The 27216-nt window shown below is 55.6% G+C and overlaps 1 protein-coding gene across 2 annotated transcripts in view; it reads left to right on the forward strand.

The window, feature by feature from the left end:
* Positions 1-27216, forward strand: part of CNTN4 (contactin 4) — a 233005-nt gene that overhangs the window by 178894 nt on the left and 26895 nt on the right. For both annotated transcript variants that reach the window (XM_036432117.2, XM_045579510.1), the window contains exons 6-12: positions 1942-2139; positions 6988-7090; positions 8624-8808; positions 11666-11802; positions 13351-13480; positions 15883-16033; positions 27016-27143. In XM_036432117.2, the coding sequence (XP_036288010.1) occupies positions 1942-2139; positions 6988-7090; positions 8624-8808; positions 11666-11802; positions 13351-13480; positions 15883-16033; positions 27016-27143 (1032 nt within the window). The remainder of the gene's footprint in view (positions 1-1941; positions 2140-6987; positions 7091-8623; positions 8809-11665; positions 11803-13350; positions 13481-15882; positions 16034-27015; positions 27144-27216) is intronic.

Below are 27216 nucleotides of genomic sequence, written 5' to 3' on the forward strand. Positions count from 1 at the left end.
AGGTACCCTGCTTCGCATTATGAACCTTCCTTAAAATACAGTTTTGCTGAGACATGCCAATCATACACACACACACACACAAAATGTAAAAACTGAGCCCTCTTCTCAAAGCCATGACAAGGTGGGCAGAGCCTGGCCAGGGTGCCTTCTCTTTGCATCTCAAGGTGACCCGAGGGAGTAAGTGTGTGTTGTGTGAATAAATCCATCAGGTCTGCGGTGCCCGACGGTTCTGCAGGCCTGGCATGGGGAACACTGCCCAGAACATGGAGTTACCTGGGGAGCAGGTGGAACGCTGAGGCCAGCTCCTTTGGAAGGACTTGGCTGCCGGCTAGAAGCATTTTACTCCGTGTAGGAGGCAGTGGGGCTCGGGGAGGGCTGCGTGGGAAGGAGAGTGAGTCAGAGCTGCCCTTCGCAGTCCTGACTGGCAGTGGCCGTGGGTTGCCCTGGAGCCACAGGGAGCCTGGAGGTGACAGCATGACAGGACATCCTCGGGCAAATGACAGGCAGATGGAAAGGTTTACCCCCCACCCCACCCCCAGCTGCTCCAATAAAATAGAAGCAAGGAAACCAGAAGTGAGCCATACAGGGGCGATTGGAAGCTGGACCCAAAAGCAGTGAAAGTACCCCCTTTACCCCCCTCTTCCCCCACCACCACCGCCACGTCGAGTGGTAAAGAGCGTGAGCTGATACTGGGCAGCAGATAAACAACCAATGCGTTCACACGCCCCATTCCGTCGGCAGGTCACTCCGAGCACGTGTTCCCACATCTGCTTGCGTAGCCGCACATCAGCTTAACATCAGCCTCACAGCACAAGCAGGGCACCTGCAGGCACGGCCGCCCTCTCACGCCCTTGAAATAATCCATCACTGCAAAATGGCTTGCAATTCAGGACTAAAATCCAAGTCTCCTTACTATTAGCGATGTTATCTTTTCACCAATAACATAGCTTGACTTCAGTATGTGTAACATGTGTGTGTGTGCATGTGTGTGTATAAAAGTGCCAGTCCTCGACCTTGCCAATCACTACCTGTGGGTGACTAGCATGTCACTGGGTCTCTGTGGGCAGGCCCAGCACCTGTCTGCGTGCGTCCGTGGCTGTGGTTGGGATGCTGACAGCATGGGGCGAGGCCCGTTGCAGGGATGCTTGGCTCCGACAACAAGAGACTTAGCCTTGGGATTCAGTGCCATGTGACCCCCCGGGGCTCCAGCCAATGATCCTCCCCCAAACCAAAGTAATAGAGTGAGGAGGTCTTGGCTGACTTTTGCCAAGACCCGGTATTGACAAGGGTCCAGTGTCCAACGGGTGCCAGTGTCCGTCCTCAGCACCATCCGCTGGCGACTCCTTGGCAGCGTCCTAGTGCCCCTGCATCGCCATGGCAATGGCCGCTGGGCCAGGGTATGACCACAGTTTGAGGAGCGCATTGGTCAGCTGACTATTTTGTTGTTTGCTGGTGTTTCATGATACCTAAGGATCCGCCCGTTAATGAATGTTTGAGGGAAGCAGTGTGTGTGGAAAGAGGGCAGGGCAAGAGAACTCTGTCACCTAGTACGTTTGGGGGCTTAAGCACCTGCCAGTGAATCTCAAGATCCCTTATGGCGTGGTAAAAATCTCTTACAATCACATGCGGCTCTTTGGCCCCTTGAGTGTGGCTCTTCCACAAAACACCACGGCCTGGGCGAGTCTATTCTGAAGACGTGGCGTTAGAAGAAGTTTAAGTTTAAAAAATGTGGCTCTTGAAATGTCAGTCGTTGTCCTGTTGCTATGTGACTCTGTGGACCAATGAGTTGTTGACCACTGGGCTGGAATAGGCCTCTGTGCCTGAGCCGGGAGGACGGGGACTGCGCGTGCTCTCCGTGTGCACGTCTCCCTCACCGTTCTCAGAGCGCGGTGATGCCTGGAGGCAGGGCCGTGCTGGTGACGCTCTCTCCTTGGCTTCCAGAGCTGAGCTACGCCTGGATCTTCAACGAATACCCCTCCTACCAGGACAACCGCCGCTTTGTCTCCCAGGAGACCGGGAACCTGTACATCGCGAAGGTGGAGAAGTCGGACGTGGGCAACTACACCTGCGTGGTCACCAACACGGTGACCGGCCACAAGGTGCTGGGGCCGCCCACGCCGCTGACGCTGCGGAACGACGGTGAGTGCGGGCGGGGGCGCAGGGCGGCGATGCCTACGCGCACACTGACTGTCCGGGTTAGATGGGAGGGAAGCTGAAGGCTCTCCACACTCAGTGCCGTGTTCTCCGCTTGGGGAAGGAATAACCCAGGAATCCATGTGGGAAAACGAATTAGCACGCTAATGGCGCGTCTCAGCAGGGCGGGAGGGTGGTTCGGGTGAATGTCAATAGCAAAGGGATCTGTTGCTCCTTTCCTTCCCACTGAAACCACGCGTCCAGGCAGCGTGGAATGGGGGGTTGAGCAAGGAGGCCGTTAGTCAGGTCCCCGTAATTGAGTCTTCAGTGTCGGGAGAAGTTGATAACGATCCAAACAGGGTCCAGATGTGAGATACTGACGACCATATGAGGCTGCCTCCCGCACAGGCCCCACAGAGGGGTGGGGTTCGAGCCTGCAACTGAGGCACCATGTGCCCTCCAGTGGGAATGGAACCTGAGACCCTGCTGAGTGCAGGCCGGCGCTCTACCCACTGGGCACACCGGCCAGGGCTTGTCTCCACATTTGTTCTCTTGCCCCCTGTGCTGCTGAAGGAACTCTACTGGGGATGGGCAGGGGAGGGGGAGGTGATGAAGGAGGTGGGAGGGGACGAGGGGCGTCCCCGCAGGGAGGACTGTGAACTGCAACCCCCAGCACGAAGGTATTTTGCCAACAAACTGCCTCTGCAGAGAAGGTCAGAGCATCTCCACAGCGCTGGCCGCCTGGGAAATGTTAGAGCAAACAATGTAGATTGCAGTCATTCGTCCGTTCATTCTCGCACTGGACGTGCTCAGGTAGCACATGCAGCAATGGCCACATGACAGGCCTACCCCGGCCCCAGTGACGAGGAAGGAAGGCCCCTGTCGCGTGGCACTTGGAAGATTTTTCTAGAGGACACAGGTGACAGCAGTCAGGGGCCACCGTAACGCTGATGGTGTCAGGGAGCGACGGATAAATCCGTACGGCCACCCGGAGGCGCTGCGCGGCGGCGTGTCTCCTTTAACTCCAGGAATCCATGTCGATAACAGAGAGAAGGTAATAATGATCCAAACTAGGCCCAGATGTAGGACACTGAGGACAGTATCATACGTGCCGTGCCTGAGTCCTGAAAGTCCAGCCCAGAAGGCCAGAGGGAGGAGCCGGAGGCTGAGTCCACATCACGTGCAAAGGCCCTGGGGCCCGCATGAGCCCGTGGCTGCTTCTGGGAGCTCCGGAGCGTGAGCCTGGGTGGAGCACACTGCTCGGGTGGAGGTGGGTCTGAGCTGAGGCTGGAGGGGAATCAGCCAGCCACGGGCCGTGGAGAGAGAGAAGACTGGCTTTTATGCAGGTGCCGTGCGGAACCCAGGGGGGATTAATGCAGAGAGGGACGGGCATTTTTTTAAAAAGACCTTTTTGCTCTGCGGGAGCAAACGAGGGGAGCCCAGCGAGGAGCCGGTCGTGGGCACTGGGTGGAGCTGGTGGCAGCGGGAAGGGGGAGGCGGGAAGCTCGGAGCCAGGAGCCGGTTCGCAGGCCCTGCCGCCAGGAGCAATGACTCACCGAGTGGGAGCAGGTGGGAGGGAAACGAGATGACACACAGGTTTCTGGAGCAGCAGCAGGGTTGCTGGGAGTGCCGTCCACGGAATGCTTTTGCTTAGCAGGTTGTAAGGATGAAATCGAAAACATTTTCTCAGCCGTTATTTGTGGAGCCAGCAGCGTGGCTTCTCCCGTGGCAGGAGGGCCGTCTCTGCAGCACAGGTTCGGCGGTGGGTGTGTTGTCCCTGCCGGCGCCCCCTGCCCCACGCCTCTGCCACGGTGGGCGGCCCGCGTGGTCCAGGACTGAGCAGGGCCTCCGTCCAACCCTGCCCCAGCGCCAGTGCTGGCCACGTGGGCCGATGCTAAATTCGTGTCGCAGGAAGCTGAATTCTATGAAGCAAAAAAGGAAGCTCATCAGTGAGGTAGGCAGGGGACCGATCGTCAAAAGCTGTCACTGCTCTCCCCAACCAAGGGGTGAAAGGCCTTTCCCATGAAGGCGTGTCCAGCCTCCGAGAGGAAAGGGGTTCCAGGCAGCAGGCGCAGTGTTTGTTTAAACCAGGGTTGTCCAGCGCCTCCTGCAGGCCAGCCCTCCCCGTGGCCTGTTGTTTTGGTAAAGAAAGTTTCAAATGTTTCTGCATAGAAATGTTGAGTCCTTGGGGATAATTCCTGGATTCTCTATCCTCTTTGCCGCTGTTGTAAATGGTAGCTTGTTTTTAATCACATTCTCTGATTAGCTAGTGCTGATGTATGGAAATGCCGTTATTTTTGTGATTCAACATCTGGCAAGCTTGCTGAAATGTGTTCGTTTGTTCTCAGAGTCAGTCTGTGATTCTACTCATGCTCCCAAACCTTTCTGTCTTCACCATTTCCTCCAAGCCAGGGCTGGGCCAGCTCGGGCTCATGGGCCAAACACAGCCCACCATTGTTTTTATAAATAAAGTTTTATTGGAATAGAGCCTTTTTTTTCATGTTGTCTTTTTCCAGCTCCAATGACAGTTGAGTCTGTTTTTTAATATGTATTTATTTATGTTTGAGAGGAAGGGAAAGGCAGAAACAAATAGAAACATCAGTGATGAGAGAGAATCATTGATCTGCTGCCTCCTGCACACCCCTTCTGGGGATGGAGCGCGCAGCTTGGGAATGTGCCTTGAGCAGAAATCGAACCATCAGCCACTGAGCACGCCGGCCAGAGTTGAATCTTAACAGAGAGTGAAGGCATGGCTCACAAAACCCAAACCGTCCATCTCTGTCCCTTTCCAGAACACCCCTGCCGGTCCCTGAAATATAACGCCTTAAATGTCTGAAGACCATCCATCAAGACTTGGTCTCTGTGGCTCCAGCAACGTGGACTGGGACCAACATGGGCAAGGTGGAGGGAGGGAGAGAGCGTTGAGCCCAGCACACAGGGAAGAGCTGTTTGGTAGAAGGAATATAAAAGCGCTTCCTCACAGTCCGCTTCCTTTTTCCTAGAAGTAGGTGCCCGCTGCATGAATAGTTCAAACTGGCATCATCAGCAAATGACCCAGGGCTTCCCTCCTGCCCCTGCTCTCCACCTGCACAGGAGAGGCCTCTGGAGCGGCTCCGGAGCGCTCTGTGCCCTGTCGAGGAGGGAACAGGATGCTGGTTGGGCTGAGCTCCCATCATGGGGTGCACTGATTTTTGTTGTTGTTGTTGTTTTGGGGGTTTTTTAATACATTTTATTGGTATTTCACAGAGAGGAGGAAGGGAGAGAGATAGAGAGCTAGAAACGCCAATGAGAGAGAAACATCGACCAGCTGCTCACTCGTCTCCTCTCCAGCTGGGGAGGTGCTTGCTTGGACAACTGTGGCCTCAAGTTCCACGGATGTAACCGCAGGGACGGCGGGCAGCAGCGGCAGAGGGTCCTTGGACAGTCAGTCCTTCGACCCCACGATGGCCCCTTCCAACCAGGGCTCAGGTCCTTCCCAAAGGGGCAAAGCGATGGACTCAGCCAGGGCGTCGGAGTGACTAATCCGCTGTTTCCAAACGTTTTGTATTAAAGGCCCACACACCCCATTTCCCAAGAAAGCCCGTGTGGAAACGTCTCAGAAGACAATTTTTGCAATTTCTGTTTTTTCAACAGATAATCCCACTCTGGGGTAACAGTCCCTTCTGGTGGTGTAATGTAGCAAACCCACAGATCCTGGCTGCGGCAGGTGTTGGCCAAACCGTATGGCGCACGACTCCGCCAACACAGCGCTCTGCCAACGGCAGTGAAACAAGCGGTGCGTGGCCGATGTCTCCCTCGCGGGCGGAGACGCAGTCAGTGATCTTGCTGCACTCTGTGTGCTCGGGGACATCATCGTCCGCCTGATGACTGTCCTGGGCTGGCCGGCCGGCGTGGCTCGGGGGCTGAGCATCGACCTATGAACCAGGAGGTCATGGTTCAGTTTCCCGTCAGGGCCCAGGCCCCGGTTATTGGCTCGATCCCCAGGGTGGGACGTGCAGGAGGCAGTTGATCAATGATTCTCTCTCATCATGGATGATTCTATCACACACACACACACACACACACACACACACACACACACATATATATATATATATATATATATATATATATATATATATATATATATATCAATGATGAAAGAGAATTATGGATCAGCTGCCTCCTGCACCACCCACACTAGGGATGGAGCCCACCACCCGGGCCTGTGCCCTGACTGGGAATCAAACCGTGACCTTCTGGTTCATAGGTCAGTGCTCCACCCCGGAGCCGCTCCACCCCGGAGCCACGCCAGCCGGGCACTATTCTTCTTTTTACACTGTTCCAGAATAAAAGCCCTGGGGTCCGAGGCACTCACTACCTTGCCTGGAGTGATTTAGGATTGACTCAGATTAGCTTGGGCATGAAAGAGAAAATGATGGGTGGCCGCAGATTGGTTGCTCAGATGGTTTTGCTCATAGATATAATCCAGAGGGGGTGCTTTGTTCAGTATTTAAAATTTCCTGCCACGTGTTTCCCAAAAATGCCTTTGATGTTCCCGGGACTAAGACGGTCCCTTTCCTCTGTATTTTTTTTTTTTTTTTAATGACTGAAAAAAACAATAACAGTAACTGTTTCTGGGAGTGACGTGGGAATCTCCGAGAACCGAGTCCTGGCAGACGATGGGCACCGTGACGCGTTCTCTGTTGCGTCTCGGAGCCCGGAGCCACCCCTGCCGGCTGGCGATGGCCCTGCCTCCGGTGAGGGGCCAGCTGTGCCAGGGGCGCCCGCTGTGGGAGCTGCGGACGGTACACGGGAAACACGCCCGTGCGTTCTCAGTGCCCCTGAGACTCAGCGCCCGGTCTCTGTCCGCAGGGGTGATGGGCGAGTACGAGCCCAAGATTGAGGTGCAGTTCCCGGACACGGTGCCCACGGCCAAAGGAGGCACGGCCAGGCTGGAGTGCTTCGCGCTGGGCAAGTGAGTCCTGGTCCCTCCCGGCCTCCGGCCTCCGGGCTCCTGGAGGCGCCTCGCCCGGGGCAGGGGGGGCTGTCATTCGGCAAATGCACCCCCTCACCGCAGAGAGGGTCCTGGGGTGCCATCCTGACGGGGCCAGGAGGAGGGGAAGGGCAGTTCCGAAAGGGGAGCTGCCCCACATTGAGACCTGAGTGATGGCGACACAGGCCTCCCCCGGAGGCTGAACCTAGAGACTCAGGCCCGGCCCCAGGTCCCCGAGGAGGCACCGCACTTCCCTGGAATTCCCCTTTAGGCCGCCGGCCTCGGATACAGACAGAGGAGACCGATCGCTCTAGGACAGCGGTCGGCAAACTCACTAGCCAACAGAGCCACCTGTCAACAGGACTACGACTGAAATTTCTTTTCAGAGCCACATTTTTTAGACTTAAACTTCTGATGCCACTTCTTCAAAACAGACTCGCCCAGGCCGTGGTGTTTTGTGGAAGAGCCACACTCAAGGGGCCCAAGAGCCGCATGTGGCTTGCGAGCCGCAGTTTGCCGACCACAGCCCTAGGAGACTCTATTGCCCAGAGCTTTCTAGAAATGACTCACCTTTCCCAGGGCCTGCCGAGCAGCCCTGGCTCAGCAGCACGGGGACCAGGGAGCGGCCCAAGCGGTTATGTCTGAGGGCGTGGGCCAGGGAGGGTGGCACCACGTTGCCAGCAGCCCTACAGGCCAGGCTTGCCATGAGCGACCAGAACTGCCATCTGACATGGAGCCTCAGGCCGTCTCTGCATGTTAACGATGCGTGTGCACCTCTCCCCCCTCTCCCCCGGCCCGGCGAAGCCAGGGCTCACCGCCCCCCAGCTCCCTTGTGCCCAGACGTAGCTGAGGCGACCCTGACCTGACCCCTCGGGTCCGCACGCAGTCTCCATTCTCGGGCAGCGCGTCTCCAGACGCCATGGAGGAAGTAGTGCACTTTGCAGCTTCAGTTCCAGGTCCCACGGAAGGTTCTTTCCGTGCCCGTGTTTCTCAGTCATGACAGCACCCGCTACAGCGGTGCCTCGCCTTTGCTACAGCGCAGTGCCGTGACCATTCTGTTCCTTTTTTACTGGCTTCAGAGAGGAAGGGAGAGGGAGAGGGAGAGGGATGAAACATAAGGATGAGAGAGAATCATGGATCAGCTGCCTCCTGCACACCCGATACTGGGAATTGAGCCCCCAACCAGGGCCTGTGCCCTGACCCGGGAATCGAACCGGGACCTCCTGGTTCATAGGTCAGTGCTCTTCCACTGAGCCACGCCGGCCGGGCTGAGAAACATGCTTTATTCTATTGTAATAGGAACACCACGTCTCTGGTAACACTAGCGACGTGGCGATGGGTAAGGTCGTAACAGCGATGCCTGCTTGTGTGTGATGTCGGGGAGAGGAAGGGGCGCTCTCGGGGGCAGGCTCCTTGGTTTAGGCCCAAGCAGGAAGCGGCGGCTGGGGGCTCAGGATGCCACGGACGCTCCTGCTTTCGCTCAGCTCACTCGCCGCTTTCTGTTCCCTCCTCCAGCCCGGTGCCCACGATCGTCTGGCGACGGGCGGACGGGAAGCCCATCGCCAGGAAAGCCAGGAGACACCAGTCGGACGGCATCCTGGAGATCCCCAACTTCCAGCAGGAGGACGCGGGCCCGTACGAGTGCGTGGCCGAGAACTCCCGAGGCAAGAACGTCGCGCGGGGGCAGCTGACTTTCTACGGTGAGTCCCGGGGGCGGAGCCCGAGTGGACCTCGCCACTCAGGGCGTGAGCTGGGCCGGCGTGGCCTTTGGGGAAGGGCCGTGCAAGACCTCGGCTTGCTGCTGAACCCGCACCCCTCCTCCCCCTGCCCCCCTCCCTCCGCACCTCCCTCCCCGCCTACGCAGTCCTGGGTGTGGGGAGGGGCGAGGGGAGGATGTGACGAAGCCGAGGAAGGAATCAGGCCGCTGTGTTGGGGCGAGGCTGCTGCGACCACATCCCAAAGGGGTTGCTTTCCCTCCCACCGTCAGCTGGACACCTGACACCGGACACGTGTCACTCCTCCTCCCGGTTTATTTTGTTGTTTATTACTTTTTAAATCTCGATGCTTCTCTTCATTCGGATCTTGGTTTGGGGCTCGTGTGAAGCTTGGTCCCTCCTCCTCTTTGGTGGCGATTTCGGGAACGTTGGGGAACGCCTCGGCCCCAGTGCGGCCGGTCTGAGTGGAGTGGGACAGAGCTCTCACCCCGGACATGACCTGCGTGAGCTTCTCCTGTCCACTCAGGCCATCCGCACGGACCCGGCTGTTCCATGAACGTAGAACCTCCCCCACGGGGTCGTCAGTGCAGCCCACGCGGAACCCTGTGAGGGGATCTGTTTGGGATCCAGAAAGGGTTTCCCTCGGCGGGGCATCGAGTTCTGCCCAATGGGAATGCACCTGAGCTTGTCTGTCCGGGCGTTGGAAGGAATGTAGAGATCACCTGCCCCCCGGCCCTGCCTGTGCAGGCAGGTGCTCTCCCAGGGGCCCGACTGGAGCTGAGAACCAGGCGTCACGCCTCCCTTTTCCGAGAAACCATGGCATCAGTGCGCGGAGGGCGGTGCTGGCGGCGACCCCGTCTCCCTCAGCCGTCAGCCACCCTGACAGCAGGAGCTCGTCGGATCGGGACGTCCATGGGGCTGGGCCGCTGCCTCTGTGGTTCTGTCTCCTCAGCGAGCACATCCGTGAGCCAGGAACTGCGGAGCTGGCTCCCCTGTCGCGGGGACCTTAATTAAACAGAAGCGCGGGCTGCCGTTTTCTGCGGCTTTTTGGTCCCCGTTGGCTTTCCCAGGGGCGGGCTCCTGACAGCCAGCTGCTCGGTCGCCACCTGGATGAGTTATTACAGGTGAAGTCACGCACGGATCACAGGAGTGGGCGGGGCCGGTCGCTTAGCCAGGAAGCTGCGGGCTGTGTAGACTCTACAGCAGCGATTCTCAACCATCGTAAAACACAGATGTTTGCATTACGACTCATCGCAGTAGCAACATGACAGGTATGAAGCAGCAACGAGAATAATGTTTGGCTTGGAGGTCACCACCACATGAGGAGCTGTCCGAAAGGGTGGCGGCACTAGGAAGGTTGAAAACCACTGGTCTAGACCATCAGGAATGAACACCGTGGGCCCACGCGCCTTATAAAAAGGAAAGCAAGCCATGCTTTCTGCCCGGCACTGAAATGGACTCGGAACGGGGTGGCCCGGAGGCCTGAGAGAGAGGGAGGAAAGATTCCCGTCGTCAGCCCAGGACTTGAGCTCCGAAAACTCCCCGCGGAGATGTGACTCATCCGCTCTGAGCCGGCAGCAGCCGCGTGGGCCTTAGCCCCCGTGGGCACTCTGCACTCCCCTCGGCGTGTTCCAAGGAGGATCGTCTCATTCTTTGCCGCTTATGTAAGAGGCTGTTCCATTGCCATCTCCCGGGCCCGTGACCGGACGTGGCCTTCTGAGGGACAATTTCCTGTCATCGCAGATCGGGCTCCTGTGAGCTCAGTGCACTTCCAGGACAGAGGAAGAGCCTGAGGATGTGTCGCAAAGGCTGACTTGGTTGTTGGCTGCCCCCCTCCTCCGCCTGCAGGGGTGACCACTGAGCACTCCTGCCATGCCCCTTGACCTCTGTGACCCGTTAGAGCGGGCGGGGCCCGCCCTCAGAGGGTTCAAGGAGTGAGAACTTTGTACGGTCTTTGCAAAACCCTGACTCCTCCCTCCCCGGCCCACTCCCCTCCTCGGATGGCCAGGTTTGGCCCCCAGTGCTCTGTGTTTTGAAAGAAAGCAACGAAATCCCTGTCTCTGCACATGGTCTCCACGTTTGCTTTTTGAGCTTCGACTTGCCATTGCTGCATACGTTACATTTACTCCCTCCTCACTCTCTGGGAAAAGCCTGGCTTTGTTGTTAATAGTCCACACAGCTTTCTAGAACTTTCTCCATTGCTTGGCTTTCCTGGGCTCTGTGGGGGGTCAGCGTCCAACAGGTAGCCATGAGCCCATCGCCTGGCCTCGTGCTCCCAGCAGAGCTGAGAAGGCAGTGGTGCGGGGCTCCTACAGGGAGGGAGGGCGCGGACCTGCGTTCCCGTCGGTGGGGTTGGTGTCACCCTGTCTGTGAGGGTGAACCCTCCCGGCCTCGCCTGCCAGGCAGCACGGCTCCGTCAGCAGAGGATTGCTGGAACTGCACTCTCCTCTTTGAAAACTGCTCTCCTCTCCGGAAACCACGAGACTGCTTCTCGGTGGCAAAGGGAGAGGGCATGCACAGGCCCCCGGGCACGGCTGCTGGCTGAGGGACGTGTCCTGTGGCCTCCCGATTTTGTTTATTATCAAGCAAGTAAGATGCAATTCGTCCTGGCGTGGCTCCGTGGTTGAGCATCGACATATGAACCAGGGAGTCACGGCTCGATTCCTGGTCAGCCCAGGTGTCGGGCTCCATCCCCAGTAGGAGGCCCCCGATCGATGTTTCCATCTCTCTATCTCTATCCCTCTCCTTCCCTTTCTTTCTAAAAATAAATAAAAACATTTTTTTTTAATTAAATACGTTCAGCAGACACTGATGCCCACCTTTGCTTTCTAACCGGCTGCAGCTCAACCCAATTGGATTCAAAAAATCAGCGACATCCAGGTGGCCATGGAGGAGAGCATCTCCTGGGAGTGCAGGGCCAGCGGGAGGCCCCGGCCCACGTACCGGTGGCTGAAGAACGGGGAGCCGCTGCTCGCCCAGGTAAGCAAGCGGCGGCGGCGGCGGCGGCCGCACTCGGTGCCCACTGTCATGTCTAAGGTGGCCCTGTTGCTATGGAAACGGGGAAAGGATGAGTCGTTTCCAAAATAAGATGCAGCCGGTTGCCACTAACAGTGAAACACGTGCAGGTGAAGGCACCTGGTTAAGCAGACCCTGGCGGCCGGCTCGTCGGTCCTCTCAGGTCCCTGGCTCTGGGACTGGACGCCATGCAGAGGGCCCAGAAGGCGAATGTGTGCCGAGAGAGAGATCCGGGTGTGGGCGCGGTGAGCTGGCCCAGGTATCCTGATGCCCTGTCAGTGCCGTCCCGTCACCCCTCTACTGGGAGACTTCTGGACAGCGGGGTGCAGTGGGCTCACCAGACAGACGGCCCCCTCTGCCTCCAGCATGCAAAAAGGAGCAAATTAAACTCGAGCTCAGCACCTTTCGTGCTACGTGGAGCAAGCTCTGCAAGTGATGGCGGACTGAGGCAGCAGCCTGCAGGCCTGGGAGCAGGCAGTGGGATCTGGGAGCTCCGGTGTAAAAATGCCCCTCTGGAGACAATAATTTTAGAGCTAAGGCTTGGGGTGTAGACACCCCCACACACCTACTGCCACCCCGTGGCACAGGCAGCCAGTCTGCTGCCTGGCTTAGTGGGACTCTTAAATATATGGTTACCTCTAGCTGCAGGGGATTCTGGGAATTGTGGTCTGTAGCCAGAAGGAGGGGCGGGCCACCCCACCCCCAGCCCTGGGATAGGAGCTGCAATAGCCCCCGTGTCCCTGCAGGTCAGGGCTCAGAGAAGTCATAACAGCCACAAAATAGCTACTTGAGGGAAAATCCAAACAAACCAAAACAACGCCTTTTAAGAACAAGCCTGCAAACCAGTATTCCAAATCACATGCAAAGTTTATTTTTTAGAAAGGTAACAGACCTAAGAGTCCAACAAAGAAATAGGAATGTCCAGGTGTAATGCTCAAAGAGATACATGAAGGAGTCACGGACATAACAAACAAGATATTTTGAAAACATAAGCAGATCGGCTGGACAGTGTGGCTCAGTAGTTGACCTCCGACCTATGAACCAGGAAGTCAGGCTTTGAATCTTGGTCAGGGCTCCTGCCAGGGTTGTGAGCTCGGTCTCCAGTAGAGGATGTGCAGGAGGCAGCCGATCTCTCATCCTTGATGTTTCTGTCTCTTTATCCCTCTCCCTTCTTCTCTGAAATCAATAAACTTGTATTTTTGGAAATGCACTTCAAACGTTAAGTGAATCTCTTCGGCAGACATATTCATCTGAATGCGTTCGCTGTGCAATCGCTGAGGACCCCAGAGGGGCCCGCCATTTGACCCCCGTCTTCCGGCCGATGTACAGGCTGCTGGTTCACCCTCTGGCCTGCCCCACGTGTAGCCGCCAGATCCATGCTTCGCGTTATGAAAGCCTCTGGGACGGTGGCTCTTTTCTTCCCGGCCGGGCCCTGTGATGTCACGTGCAGCCCGATGGCCTCAGGGTCCCGCTGGGGAAGGTCACCGTCCGCCTCCCTCTTGCCTTCCGCAGGACAGAGTTCACATCGAGCAGGGCTGGCTCAACATCACGCGGGTGAGCCTGGCGGACGCCGGCATGTACCAGTGTGTAGCCGAGAATAGGCACGGCGCAGTCTTCTCCAGCGCCGAGCTGAGCGTCATCGGTGAGTCCTCGCGCGGGGCAGGAGAGATAAACAGAACCCGGTAAGTCCCAGAGTGAACCCGGGCTCTGCCGGACCAAATGTTCCGTGCAAACACAGGGGCCGAGGGGGCTTGAGAGAGACGATGGCCCTGGAGGAACAGGAACACGTTCTACAAACTCCCAGAGGAGCCCTCGCTGGTGCAGCTCAGTAAATAGAGCGTCAGCCTGTAGACTGAAGGATCCTGGGTTCGATTCCAGTCAGGGCACATGCCCAAGTTTCGGGCTTGATCTCCCAGGAGGGGGCGTTGCAGGAGGCGGCCAATCAATGGTTCTCTCTCATCATTGATGTTTCTATCCCTCTCTCCATCTCTTCTCCTCTCTGAAATCAATAAGAATATATTTTAGGAGATGACTGTGGGGAGGTGTAGGTGGGGTGGGGGTGGAGGGGGTGGGGTGACAGGATGCCCCACCAGGGCTCTCTCCGGAGGACAGCGGCTGAGCTGCACCAGGATGCTTGTCCGCTTGGTCCAGCTGACCTGGTCATACAGGCACCTGAATTCGACCAGGGAGGAGCCGTCCCTGATTGCAGGGGGTGCCTTTCCCGTGGCCCCGTGGCCGTGACCTGCCTTTGCCAGAACCGTGCGAGGGAGCCCGGGTAGCTGTGCCCTGAGGGGTTCCTGTCTCCGGGGTCAGCGTCTGGGGACTCTCCATGGCGGGCGGAGCGGGCGGGAGGAACGTCACGCTGGCAGGGAGCTGGAGTACAGCCACGGCCAGTTCCACGGAGGCCCGGGCTTGAGCAATTATCTGAGCAATCGGGCTTTTACCCAGAGGATCGGCTCCCAATGAGGAAAACGTGAAGGCTGAGCTGAGTTCCCTCACAGGGACTCTCTCCGGTGCTCGGCTGTGTCTCCGCCGGATCCCTCGCCCCCTGAGCCATTAGCAGGGGAATCCGATGTGCTCCGCACACTGGGGTGCAGCCGAACCCCGGGCTGTGCCCTGCCGGGGAATCGAGCCGGGACTTCCCTGAGCCCCTGCGGCAGGGCAGGTGCGGTCATGCTTAAGGGCCAGCCAGGCTGGGTTCTGACGGTCCTGCTGGGACCTTCCCGTATCGCTCATGCCTCCTCCTCGGAGACCGTCCCACGGAACAAGCAGGCTCCCTCTGCTGTTCCTCCCGGCCTCTCGGGTCCGTGTCTGGGAATCAGAACCAGTACAGGGTCCAGGCAGACAGTGTCACCCCGGGAGCTTACGGACCTCTCGGGCGCACACGCAGGGTCACCAGCCTGCGGGTGTGAGGAGACATCCATGGCCAAGCATCCAACACTGGCCCGACCATTTCTCCCGGGAGATGGGCAGGGTTCAGTCACACCAGAAGTGACAGAAGCAGCCGAAACCGGTTTGACTCATTGGATAGAGCGTCGGCCTGCGGACTGAAAGGTCCCGGTCCTATTCCGGTCAAAGGCATGAGCCTTGGTTGCAGGCACAACACCAGTAGGGGTTGTACAGGAGGCAGATGATCAATGTTTCTCTCTCATTGCTATTTCTAATTCTCTATCCCTCTCCCCTCCTCTCTGTAAAAAAAAAAAAAAAAAAAAAAAAAAAAATCAATAAAATATATTTATAAATAAATAAATAAATAAATAAATAAATAAAAAGGTGACGGAAGCAGAAGCAGATCAGGAAAGCAAAGGGGCAAAGGGGAAAGGTTTGGCTTTAGGATTCCGTTTTTATTAGCACCAGACACTCAAGGCCGGCCTTGTCTCTCGGCACACGTCCTCGGGATGGCGGCCGCTCCCACAGTGCAGTGCGGAAGCTTTGGGAATGGGCACACGTGCCCTCCGCCCCCGGGGTGGCTGGTACAATCCTATTTCAAATCCCATGAAAGCAGAATATTGTCTTTGGACAGACACACACACACACACACACACACACACACACCCGTGTTGTTGTGCGCAGTGTGATTTATGTAAACTCATTTCGGAATCCACGGCAGAATTCCTCCGGAACAGATGAGCAGTGTCGGCCTACAGCCATGAAACTAAGCATGTGTCGAGAAATAGAGTTTTAAGAAGGGAGTTTATTGTAACTCTATTCCGCAAAATACCCTTTTTTTTTTTAAACTTCTAGAGACTTAATTTTTTTACGTTATTATGTCAATTCAGGTGTTTACTGAGATGAGAATGAGCCCGGCCAGCGTGGCTCAGTGGTTGAGTGTTGACTTATGAACCAGGAGGTCATGGTTCAATTCCCAGTCGGGACACATGCCCAGGTCGTGTGCTGGATCCCCAGTGGGGGGCATTCAGGAGGTAGCTGATCCATGATACTCTTTCATCGTTGATTTTCCTCTCTCTCGCTCCCTCTCCCTTCCTCTCAAAAATCAATACAGACGTATTTCTAAAAAGAAGTGTTGGCTGTCTTCCCTCCCAGCTGCAGGCCCGGATTTCTCACGAGCCCTGCTGAAGAGGGTCACCCTTGTCAGAGTGGGCGGCGCCGTGGTCATTGAGTGCAAGCCCGAAGCCTCTCCCAAGCCCGTCTACACCTGGAGGAAAGGCCGGGACGTGCTAAGAAAAAACGAGAGGTACCGTCCTGACATATGTTTGACATTTGATTGGCCTGTCGGCATGTTTTGGGCCCCTATTATTTTTCTAGAAGTGGGCATTCGCTGTCTGGTGTGGATAGACTAAGTGATAGGCAGAGAACTGAAGCTTGGAGAGGGTGGTCTTTATCATCCTTTTTTTAAAATATATTTTATTGATTTTTTTACAGAGAGGAAGGGAGAGAGATAGAGAGCTAGAAACGTCGATGAAAGAGAAACATCGACCAGCTGCCTCTTGCGCACCCCCCACCGGAAATGTGCCCGCAACCAATGTACATGCCCTTGACCGGAATCAAACCTGGGACCTTTCAGTGTACAGACTGACGCTCTACCACTGAGCCAAACCGGTTTTGGCTTTATCATCCTTCTTGATGTCCACAGTCCACTCCCTGGCCAATGTGGCTCGGAGGTTAGTGTCGGAGGGATCATAGGTCTCATTCCTGATCAGGGCACGTACTTGAGTTGCAGGATCCATGCCCAGCCCCAGTTGGGGTAGGTGTGGCAAGGCAACTAATGGATGCATCTCTCTCACACTGAGTTTTCTCTCACTCTCTCTCTCCCCACCTGCTTCCTTCCTCCTGTCTTTTCTCTCTAAAAGTCAATGGGAAAAAATATCCTTGGGTGAGGGTTAAAAACACACACACAAAATCTGCAAAGCCTTCCCGCGTGGAGAGACAGCATGGGATGTCCAGAGAGGAGCAGCCCAGATTCCTCTCTGAATTTTAGCCTAAACTTTTTTATTTTTTGGTAGAATTTTCCAGCTTTCTCCATCCTTCTTCCTTTTGCATGAACGAGTTAATGCAGTTATTCTTTGCTACCACGTCCTCTCAAATATTTGGCCGCGGCTATTATGTCTCTTGTTAGCCTCTCCTTTTCTGAAGGTAAATGTCTCTAATCCCAAAACATATTCTGCAGATAACATGGTTTCGATTATTTTAATCACATCTTTTTGAAACAACAGGGTTTCAACTGATTTCTAAACTCCTCATCTGTGTGTTTCTTATGCTTGAACTACATTTAGAATGAATGTCGCTTATAATATACCGTTTATATATATAGTTTGAGGTTTCAGGTCAGAGGTCAATTATCCATATCAGCAAATGGCAGGCGTCTCTAAGACATTTCCTTAGCTGTTATCCCTATAAAATGTACCTCCCCTTTCCGAAATCTGCTCAGTCTGTTGGAAAATGGTGGTAATCATGCGTTACCCACAAGCTAACATTTACCAGCTGCATCCGTAATGCTTTTAATTGATGCTAAAGGTCAGGTACTCGAGGATGCAATGGGGAAGCCTGTAAAACGTTGAGTGCATCTACCCTTTCCACCTGGGCACCTTTAGATTTGCATATGCAAATTAGATCATTGCCCTGGCGATGTGATCCTTATTAATGATTTTGCAAACATACCTGATACGGTTTATAGATGGTGTATCCACACACATTTTTTTAAGTTCATAATATACATCCCTTCTGACTTGTGTGATGTCAAGAAAACAGTATAGAACAGATCGTTACAGACAGGCATGGTGGTCACGTTTAGAGCCCACACAGTCCGGTTGCTTGACTGTCAGGTGGAGCATCGTCCTGTACAGCAAAAGGGTGGGGAGAGGGGGGAGCAGTGAACGAAATGTTGACCAGCTACAGCGAGCTGACTTTTAAGTGGGTAACTTTGTGTGGCCCATGAATGATACGTGTACCCACGTGGCCCTCGGCAGATGGAAGGCCCCTCACCTGCTCTAAAAGAACCTCGAGGCGCCCTAGCCAGTGTGGCTCAGTGGATAGAGCGTCAGCCTGAGGACTGAAGGGTCCCAGGTTCGATTCCGGCCAAGGGCACATGCTTGGGGTTGTTGGTTCGACCCCCAGTAGGGGGCATGCAGGAAGCAGCTAATCAATGATTCTCTTTCATCATTTGATGTTTCTATCTCTCTCTTCCTCTCTAAAATCAATAAAAAATATATTTTTTTTAAAAATAAGAATAAAAGAATCTCGATGCAAAAATCCTCAACAAAACATGAGCAGATCGAATCCGAAAAAGTGTGGAGAGATTTCCACACCAGGACCAAGTGGGAGGCACCCCAGGGTGCCAGGAGCAGGGGGTCCGGGAGGAGCCAGCGCCGGTGCTCCCTGGCCAAACAGCCGAGGGAACCTTGACCCGAGCGCTCCAGGCCGCTGGGGCACTGTCCAGGCGCCGTGAGGTTCTCTCTCCCAGGTGGGACCAGTGCCCAGGCTCTCCCCGTCCCCACAGCACCCTCAGATCGCCTCTCAGTGCGCGCAGATATTCCCCTGAACAGGAGTGACCTTCGGTGTCCCATCCGGAGGCAGTGAAATTAAACTGAAATCACACCGTGGCTGTGATTGCCTGCCGTCCCCGGGGCCTTCGCAGGGGCTGACATTCGTGTAGTACAAGGAGGGAAATCCCAGCGCAGGGCTCCCGAGCCCGAGGCGAGTTCCAGGGGGGAAACCCGGCGGGGGGGCGCCATGCAGCTATTTGCCTGAGGCCCTCGGAGCTCAGCCCGCAAGGAGTTCCCGCTTCCAGCGCTGGCTTCCCGCCTGCAGCCCGGCCTGTCTGTGCTCCTGCCGGGAACTGCCCTCAGCATCCCCGCGCAGCCCCACGGCTCTCTCGTCAGGAACCTGCCCCGGGAGCAGGGATGCTGTTGCAATCATTAGAGGCTGTTCTTCTCCATCGTCATGGCAATCCCGCCTCAGAGGCACAAGGACATGCGAGCAGCGCGCATCCTGCTCAGGGAACCTGGCGGCGTCCTGGGAGCGCTGTGCCATTTTACCTGTGCGCCTGCATGCGGGGACACAGACACAGCCTCCCTGCTCTCCAGACACAGCCTGGAGCTCCCCTGCTCGGCCTCCGACCTCCGTCTGTCTGTCCCCCAGCCCTGGATGGGAGGGATGGCTGTAAGGTCCCGCAAGGCAGGTGCAGAAGGGCCCAGAGCGGTTTGTGTCCAAATGTCTGTCAGGATGCGCAGCCCCAGGCCTCTCCCCGCAGCCCCCACCCTGCCCGCCGCTGTGTGGAGGGTAATAGTCAGGCTAATGCAGCGGCCAGACTCAGGCAGGAGGACCCACCTGTCCTCTCCCGGGGGCTGGGCAGGGGCTGGGCCGGGGCTGGGCAGGGGCTGGGCAGGGGCCTGCAGGGGAGGGCGCTGAGAGTTTGCACGCAGGTTTGAGTACCTCCCCGATCTAAAGGCAGCTTCTCCCCCCAGATGCTGCGAAGCCAGCAAAACAGGAGTGACCCCGGTGTACGCAGGGTCCGTTTTAGTTTGATGGTGGTGGGAAATACAGACTGCTTCGTGCAGTCAGAGGAGGAGAGAGGAGATGGAAACCACATGACCTCCTTGCTGGGGTTCTATCAGCCCCGCTGTTGCTACATGTTTGCGCACATGGACAAAGGCCAGCCAGTCCACGCGGACGCATGGGGCAGCACGAGGGACGCGCAGGGCAGGGCCGCTCAGGGTCAGGCAGTGTCCGCCGGCGCGGCTCCGTGGTTGAGGGTCCACCAGGAACCAAGAGGTCGCTGGTTCGGTTCCCCTGTCACGGCACATGCCCGGGTTGCGGGCTCCACCCCCAGTAGGGGACGTGCAAGATGTAGCGGTGGAGCAGCTCGCTGTGGCCTCCGTGGTATCAGGACTGGAGATCATGGGACGCACTGGTCCTTTATCCTCAGATCGTCCTGTTTATTTCTGAGTGACTGAATCATCAAAAAGAGATCTTGGGCTCATCAGGAATACTTGGGGCCTGTGCAAATCCTCTGGCTTCTCCCCGAGGGAAATTCCCCCCAGAGACACCTCCCACCTGTGAATTCTTTTCTCTCGCCAGCTTTGAGAGTTCGCTGTCCGTGGAGAGGAAATAGAAGGGAAAATGTTAAACCAGCTTAATTAACTTTCTGGCTCTATTTAATTTTGGAACAACTTCCGTGAAAATGCTTCGAGCGTTTCAAAAGCAGCAGCCCAGGCTCCGGCACCGAGGCCCGGCCCCGGTCGCGCACCTCTGTGGCTCTGTCTTCAAAGGCCTTTGAAATGTGTCTCCTGATACCCTCGGAAGAAGATATTCCGAAATGAAACGAAGAGCTTCCATTTCAGCCGAATTTTCTTTGCATCTGTCACCTTCGGAGGTGTGGGCTCTGAATTATAAAAGGTTTCTCTGTTTGAACCTGTGGAGGTTGTTCAAGGCTCCATCCCAAGAGGAAATTGGTTTGAGATAATTCCTTGAAAAAACGGGCAGAGGCATACACTTGTCACTTTGGTTCACGGTGGAGCTTGGAGAATGTCGTTTATAATAAGGACCGATGGCCCTTTAAAACTCAGAACCTCTCTCTCTTAACCTTAAATACGTATAAGTATGTTTTGCTCATCTGTCTCTCTCAAAAACAAGAACAAAACATACACGAGGCAGCTTAAAATGCAAGATATATACAACCAGACTATTAAAGTAGAACATTTAGACCATGTAGAAAAGAGGAAAGCATCCTACATAAAAGGCTAATATGCAAATTGACCAAACAGCAGAACGACCCATCACTATGATGCGCACTGACCACCAGAGGGCAGACACTCAACGCAGGAGCTGCCCCCTGGTGGTCAATGCACTCCCAAGCCAGGAGTTGGGCTCAGGGCTGGCGAGCACAGTGGCAGTGGTGGGAGCCTTTCCCACCTCCACGGCAGAGCTAAGCCATCAGCCAGACGTCCCCTGAGGGCTCCCAGACTGCAAGAGGGTGAAGGCCGAACTGAGGGACCCCCACACCTCAAGTGCACAAATTTTGTGCACCGGGCCCTTAATACATTAATAATTATTTAACAAAATACATATTAATATTTTGAGCTTCCTACTGTCGCAAGCCAAAAGGGAAATCAGTGAGCCAGTAAAATTCATTATCTGAAAACTAGTCTTGAAAACTAGTTTTCAAGACCCAGATATCCCGGGCTCCTCACGGGGACGCAGCCTGGGCACGCCCGGCACGCTCAGTGCTCTCAGCACCTGCTTGTCCGTTAAGCTCGTTAAGTCCCTAAGTGACGCAGTGCTTCATTTGCTTTTTTTTTTTTTTTTTTAATATATTTTTATTATTTCAGAGAGGAAGGGAGAGTGAGAGCGAGAAACATCGGGGATGAGAGAGAATCATCCACCAGCTGCCTCCTGCAGGACCCCTACTGGGGCTTGAGCCGACAACTCAGGCATGAGCCCTGACTTGTAATCGGACCGGGACCTCCTTGTTCCCAGGTCAACGCTCAGCCGCTGTGCTTCGGCCGGCCAGGCCCCATGCTTCATTTGTTGGTGAGGAAACCAAGGTTTAGAAAGCTTAAAACGTCTCCTTCATTCTACACTCATTTGTGACACAGTTAAGAGTTTAATTTGGGGTCCCTCGCCCCCTCAATCAGTGATGGCCCCACCTCCACCCGGGTGCAGGTCACCTCCCTGGCGCATCCATTTGTCAGGTGCACCAGCCACATCGGCCCGGGCCCCGGTGACCAGAGCGCGCTGCTCTCCTCCCACCTCCGAGGAGCCTCTCAGACGCTGGTGCCTGGGCACACCTGTGGCCCTGTGCCGCCCGGGCTCCAGGGAGCAGACCAGCCCAGAGGACTTGGGGTTCCCTCGTCTCATCATCGGAGAGGCTACAGAAATGAGGAAGAAGACCATCTCTTCCCAGCGAGTGACCCCGGGTGCATTCTGAGGAGCCCAGGGCCCCGTGGGCCCAGGATGGCCCCGGAAGGGCTCGCTGGACAGAGAAACTCAAAGGCCTGTGGCAACCGCCCCTTCCCAGGCGGGCTTTTCACACAAATGCACACGGCTGTCCTTGGCCTTTCTTCACTCCCTGTCCTCTGCCGGTGACCCTCCTGAACGACCTGGAAGTGATCCGGTGCTATCACAGGAGCTGGCCGGGAGCCCAGCGCACCATAGTGTGCACTCGCCAAACGTTTTCCAGACCAGGCCAGCTGGTACGCGTAACGTAAGGACAGCGTGTGATTCTGGGGGCCAGGAATACGTCGTCTGGTAGGCAGGGTGGCCCTGGAGCGCGTCGCCTGGGGGAAGACAGACCCCGTGGGAAAGTGCATTCTAAAAGTAAATTTAACACTTCGTTTCATAAAAGGCAAATGGTTCCTCGTCCCTGGGAACTTTCCTTCTCAGTAACTTTTAGGGGTTTCTTCCTCCACGGGGACTTGGGGGATGGCTGGACATTCCCACCACAGTGGGACCAAGATGCTGTGAAGCCTGGCCCATGTGGCTCAGTGGATAGAGCATTGGCCTGTGAACAGAAGGGTTCCGGGTTCAATTCCAGTGAAGGGCACGGATCCCCCGCCCTGCTTAGAGCTCATGCTGGAGGCAACCAGTCAAGGTATCTCTCTGTGTCTCTCCCCCTCCCTTCCACTCTCTCTAAAAATCAATGGGAAGATATCCCCAGGTGAGGATTAACAACAGGGAAAGACAACAACTGTAAAAACTTGCAAACTGGGTGGTAAGCAGCAGGAGGAGGAGACTGGCTAGAGGCCGTCCTGTCCTGGAGGCCCCTCTCCTCTCTGCGTTATCCTGGAGGCCGGCTCTCCTCTGCGTTATCCTGGAGGCCCCTCTCCTCTCTGCGTTTTCCTGGAGGTCCCTCTCCTCTCTGCGTTTTCCTGGAGGCCGGCTCTCCTCTCTGCGTTATCCTGGAGGCCGGCTCTCCTCTCTGCGTTATCCTGGAGGCCCGTGCGGAAGCCCCTGGGGCTTTGCTTCAGAAAAAGCCCGGGTTCCTGTTCGTTTGGAGCGGAGCGAGGGGTCTAATGGCAGCTCTAATGCATGGCGCTGGCTCGTTAGGCAGACCTCCTGTGGCTTCCATTCCTCTCACCTGCTTCCCCTGGGCTGTTTGACTGCTAACAAGTGAGTCTCCCGCATCGTTGTTAAGAGCTGAACTTCTGTCTATGTCGGAGTTTTTCATCCCGCGCTGTCCTCATACATGTCTATGGTCGTTCTGTTTCTTGGTTTTGGACTTTGTGGTCCTAACTCTTGTGCGCGAGAAAGAACATTTCTATTCTGTTCCCTAGTTCACTCTGACCCCCGGCCCAGGCAACCCCGCCTCACTGTCCTGTCCCCTGACCTGCGCTATTGGGCACAGATCAAGCGACAGACGCACGCTTTGCTGGGCTGATACCGCCAGTCTCCCTTTGCTATGATCAGCGTTATCCCAATAATGCACCGCGCTGCCTGCTTTGAAAAGGATTGCTGAGCATTTGCTGTGTTGCTCCAGGTTACCCCGTGCTCTCAGGATTCCTAACTACGTTCTTTTCATCATCCTTCCGAGTCCCACCTTCCCACGAAGATTTTTTAGAAATGTGGTGTGCCGATTCTTAGAGAAAGGTGTGCGGAAAGCCCTGCACACACGGGCGGTGCACACACAGGTAGTGCACACACAGGTGGCACACACAGGCGGTGCGCGTACAGGCATCGCACACACAGGCGGTGCACACACAGGTAGTGCACACACAGGCATCACACACAGGCAGTGCGCACACAGGTGGTGCACACACAGGTGGTGCACACACAGGTGGCACACACAGGCAGTGCCCACACAGGTGGTGCACACACAGGTGGTGCACACACAGGTGGTGCACACACAGGCATCACACACAGGCGGTGCACACACAGGCGTCGCACACACAGGCAGTGCACACACAGGCAGTACACACAGGCATCACACACAGGCAGTGCACACACAGGCAGTGCACACACGGTCCCATATTATCCTATGCTTTGCTGTAACTGGGTCGGATTCACAGCGATCTGTTCTTTTTAACCCTCACACCCCCCACCCCTCATTCTTGTCAAACTTCCCTGGTCACTGACATACCTGAGCTACTACCTCTGCCCCTGGGCCAGACACGTATTTGTTTTAATTATTTTTTTATTGATTTCAGAGATGAAGGGAGAGAGAGATAAATATCAATGATGAGAGAGAATCGTTGACTGGCTGTCTCCTGCGCACCCCTCGCTGGGGATGAAGCCAGCCTGAAACCTGGGCACTGCCCTGACCAGGAATCAAACCAGGACCTCCTGGTTCATAGGTCGGCACTCAACCGCTGAGCCACGCTGGCCGGGCCAGGGGACCCAGCCCTTGGTTGCCTGTTGAGAGGGAGACAGGAACCCATCATTCCCTCTATGTTGTGCGTCACAGGGACTCGCTGACAAGGGTCCCCTGTGACCCGGAGGCAGGCGTCTCTGTGGCTTCCGTGCAGAACGGCTCAGAAAACCCCGTCCCCGTTTGGGGAGGACCCTCCACAGGTGGTGGGTTATTGTGCCCGTGGCAGCCCCTGTCACCTGTCACTGGGGCCCCAAAAGCAAAGGTCAGCATTTTTAAAGCTCCAGTGTCCACCGGCCAGCTGTGATTTATGGGACTGACAAGGCCAGCTCCTCGGTGTCTGTAGCCCAGAGCCTCGGACGAAGTGAGAGAGATTCGATTTATGGCAGAATTCCAGATCTGCCCATCCTCTCTGGGTCCGGAATCCCCGGGGGACGGGGAAAGGGGAGGGAGGACGGACAGTCGCTTCTCCCCGCAGGAGGTGATGTGCCGTATGGTGAGTCCGATGCCCTGGGGAAAATGGAGTCCCGGGTCCCGCTCTTATTTTTATTCCTCTCTGCTTTGTCACGTTTTACTTTTCTCTGACACCGTCAATGATTTCAAAAGAGACCCACCTGCTCTGAGCCAGGAGCGGATTTACATTCCCAGTTCCTTTTATCTCCTTCCGTCACTGTTCACGAGTATTCGGAGGAGCACCAAGTTCAATATCAAGCTAATCGCTGCCGGTCAGCCTGTGCGGGGCCAGCATGGCCCAGGGTGAGCCTGAGGAGGGGCGGTGAAGGGCTGGAGAGAAGACAGACATAACAGACAAGAGAATACGGCTGGGGCCGGGTGGATCTCTGTGCCTGGATGAGGACACAGACGACCCAGCCTGCGAGCCGATGCTGTATTGTATAGTCTATATTAGGGGTGTCGAACTCAATCAGAGAAGGGGCCAAAATCTAAAATCCAGCCTAAATCGCGGGCTGAATGGTTTACTGAACAGTCATAAACTGTCATTGTGATGGAAACGCAGCAGAGTGCAGTGATGACAGCGCGGTGCGGGCCACATTGCAAGGCCTGGCGGGACGGATTTGGCCCGCGGGCCTTGTGTTTGACACATGTGGTCTAAGGGTAGATTAGCATGCATACAGGTGCTCTTGTATTGGCAACACTTGTTGCACCTCCCACAGCCCATTAGCTACTTAGGAAGGAATTGGAGTTAGGGGAGCCACAAGGTCAGGCTTAATTGTGCTCAGAGAGCTCTGCCCTCCAGGCTGAGGCCCTGCCACAGCTCAGCCGGAGGCTTGACCCTACAGTGGCTCCCTGCATTGGCCAATAGGCCAAGGTAGGGAAACTAACATGAAATGGAAACTTTAAAACCACATCTAGAAACAAACATGGCCCTGGCTGGTGCGCTAAGTGGTTAGAGTCTGGGGGGGGGGGGGGGGGTGTGCAATCCAGTAATCCAATTTGTGTTTTAAAAGATTATCCGGCCCTGCCAGCGTGGCTCAGTGGTTGAGCGTCCACCTATGAACCAGGAGGTCACAGTTTGATTCCCGGTCAGGGCACAGGCCCAGGTCGCAGGCTGGATCCCCAGTAGGGGGCGTGCAGGAGGCTGCTGATCCATGGTTCTCTCTCATTGATGTTTCCCCCTCTCTCCCCCTCTCCCTTCCTCTCTGAAATCAATAAAAATATATTTTAATAAAAATAAGATATTATCTGGCCACTGGCTGAGGAAGGCATTGCGAGGAGCCAGAGAAGAAATGGGCAGATCTCGTGGGAGGCCCATAAGAAGGAGGCGGCAGGGACACGGAGGGAAGCAGCTACGGCAGACGCTGGCCCTAAGCGAGCTCCCCATGGGCTTCGTCCTTCCTCCGACCGGCCTGAGCCCGGCTGTCGGCGTCTCTGCCTCTCCCTCTCCTGCAGGGTCGCTGCAAACTGGCTTCTCTAGAAGCCTCCCTGGCCCCGGTGTCTATCGGGAGCATCACCCTCCCGCCAGGTGATCGACGTCTGCCCTCATCAGGGGGTCTGGGATGCACTGTCCACGCTGGCCCGTCTGCCAGAGCCGTGGTCGTCGGCAAACTGCGGCTCTCGAGCCACATGCGGCTCTCTGGCCCCTTGAGTGCGGCTCTTCCACAAAATAGCACGGCCTGGGCGCATCTATGTTGAAGAAGTGGCGTTAGAAGTTGTTTAAAAAATGTGGCTCTCAAATGTCAATCATTGTACTGTTGATGTTTGGCTCTGTGGACGGATAAGTTTGCCAACCCCTCTGCCAGACTCACACCATGTGGTGGGATGGTTTCAGTTGTGTTTAGCTCAGTTCCTGCTTCTTTCTATAAATGCATCCATTGTCAGACATATTTCAGACATGTTTGCTTATTCACATCTCCTTTCACTGACGCTGCTCGTCCGCAAGAAAACACTTTCAACAAAAATGCAGAAAGTCAGCCATCCAGGGATTGCCCCTCCCTCCTCACTGGCAGCTTTCAGACAAATGGAATGGTGACTACAGTGAGTCACATGTCCTACTTACATGCGTTGTGAACATATATGTATATGTTCACGTGAACATGGGCAAATATCCTAAATAAAGATGAGATCATCCCTAGTGGGCATGGCTCAGTGGTTGAGCGTCAACCCATGAACCAAGTCGTCACCCATTCAATTCTGGGCATGTGGGAGGCATGCTTCTCTCTCGTCGATGTTTCTCTCTCGTCGATGTTTCTATTTCTCTGTCCCTCTCCCTTTCTCTAAAATCAAGGAAGACATATGTAAAAAGTTAAAACCTTTTTCTTAAATTAAAACTTAAAAAAAAATAAAGAGGAAACTGTCCAGTGATGCAGCCGTGATTGATCCTGTGAAAGACGACAGAAATCACCGCCGGTTGGTCCCGCGAGGTAAGCTCACCACGGGGTTCATCCCTCTGATTTCAGGATCACCATCTCTGAAGACGGGAGCCTCCGGATCGTCAACGTGACGAAAGCGGACGCCGGCAGCTACACCTGCGTGGCCACCAACCACTTCGGGACGGCGAGCAGCACAGGGAGCCTCGTGGTGAAGGGTAAGGCCCTGAGGTCGCCGACGGGACACAGGTTCTCGTGTCCAACGAGGTCTGCACCGGGCATCGCTCAGCG

Source organism: Pipistrellus kuhlii, unplaced genomic scaffold, assembly GCF_014108245.1.
Source record: "Pipistrellus kuhlii isolate mPipKuh1 unplaced genomic scaffold, mPipKuh1.p scaffold_m20_p_11, whole genome shotgun sequence".
Lineage (NCBI taxonomy): Eukaryota > Metazoa > Chordata > Mammalia > Chiroptera > Vespertilionidae > Pipistrellus > Pipistrellus kuhlii.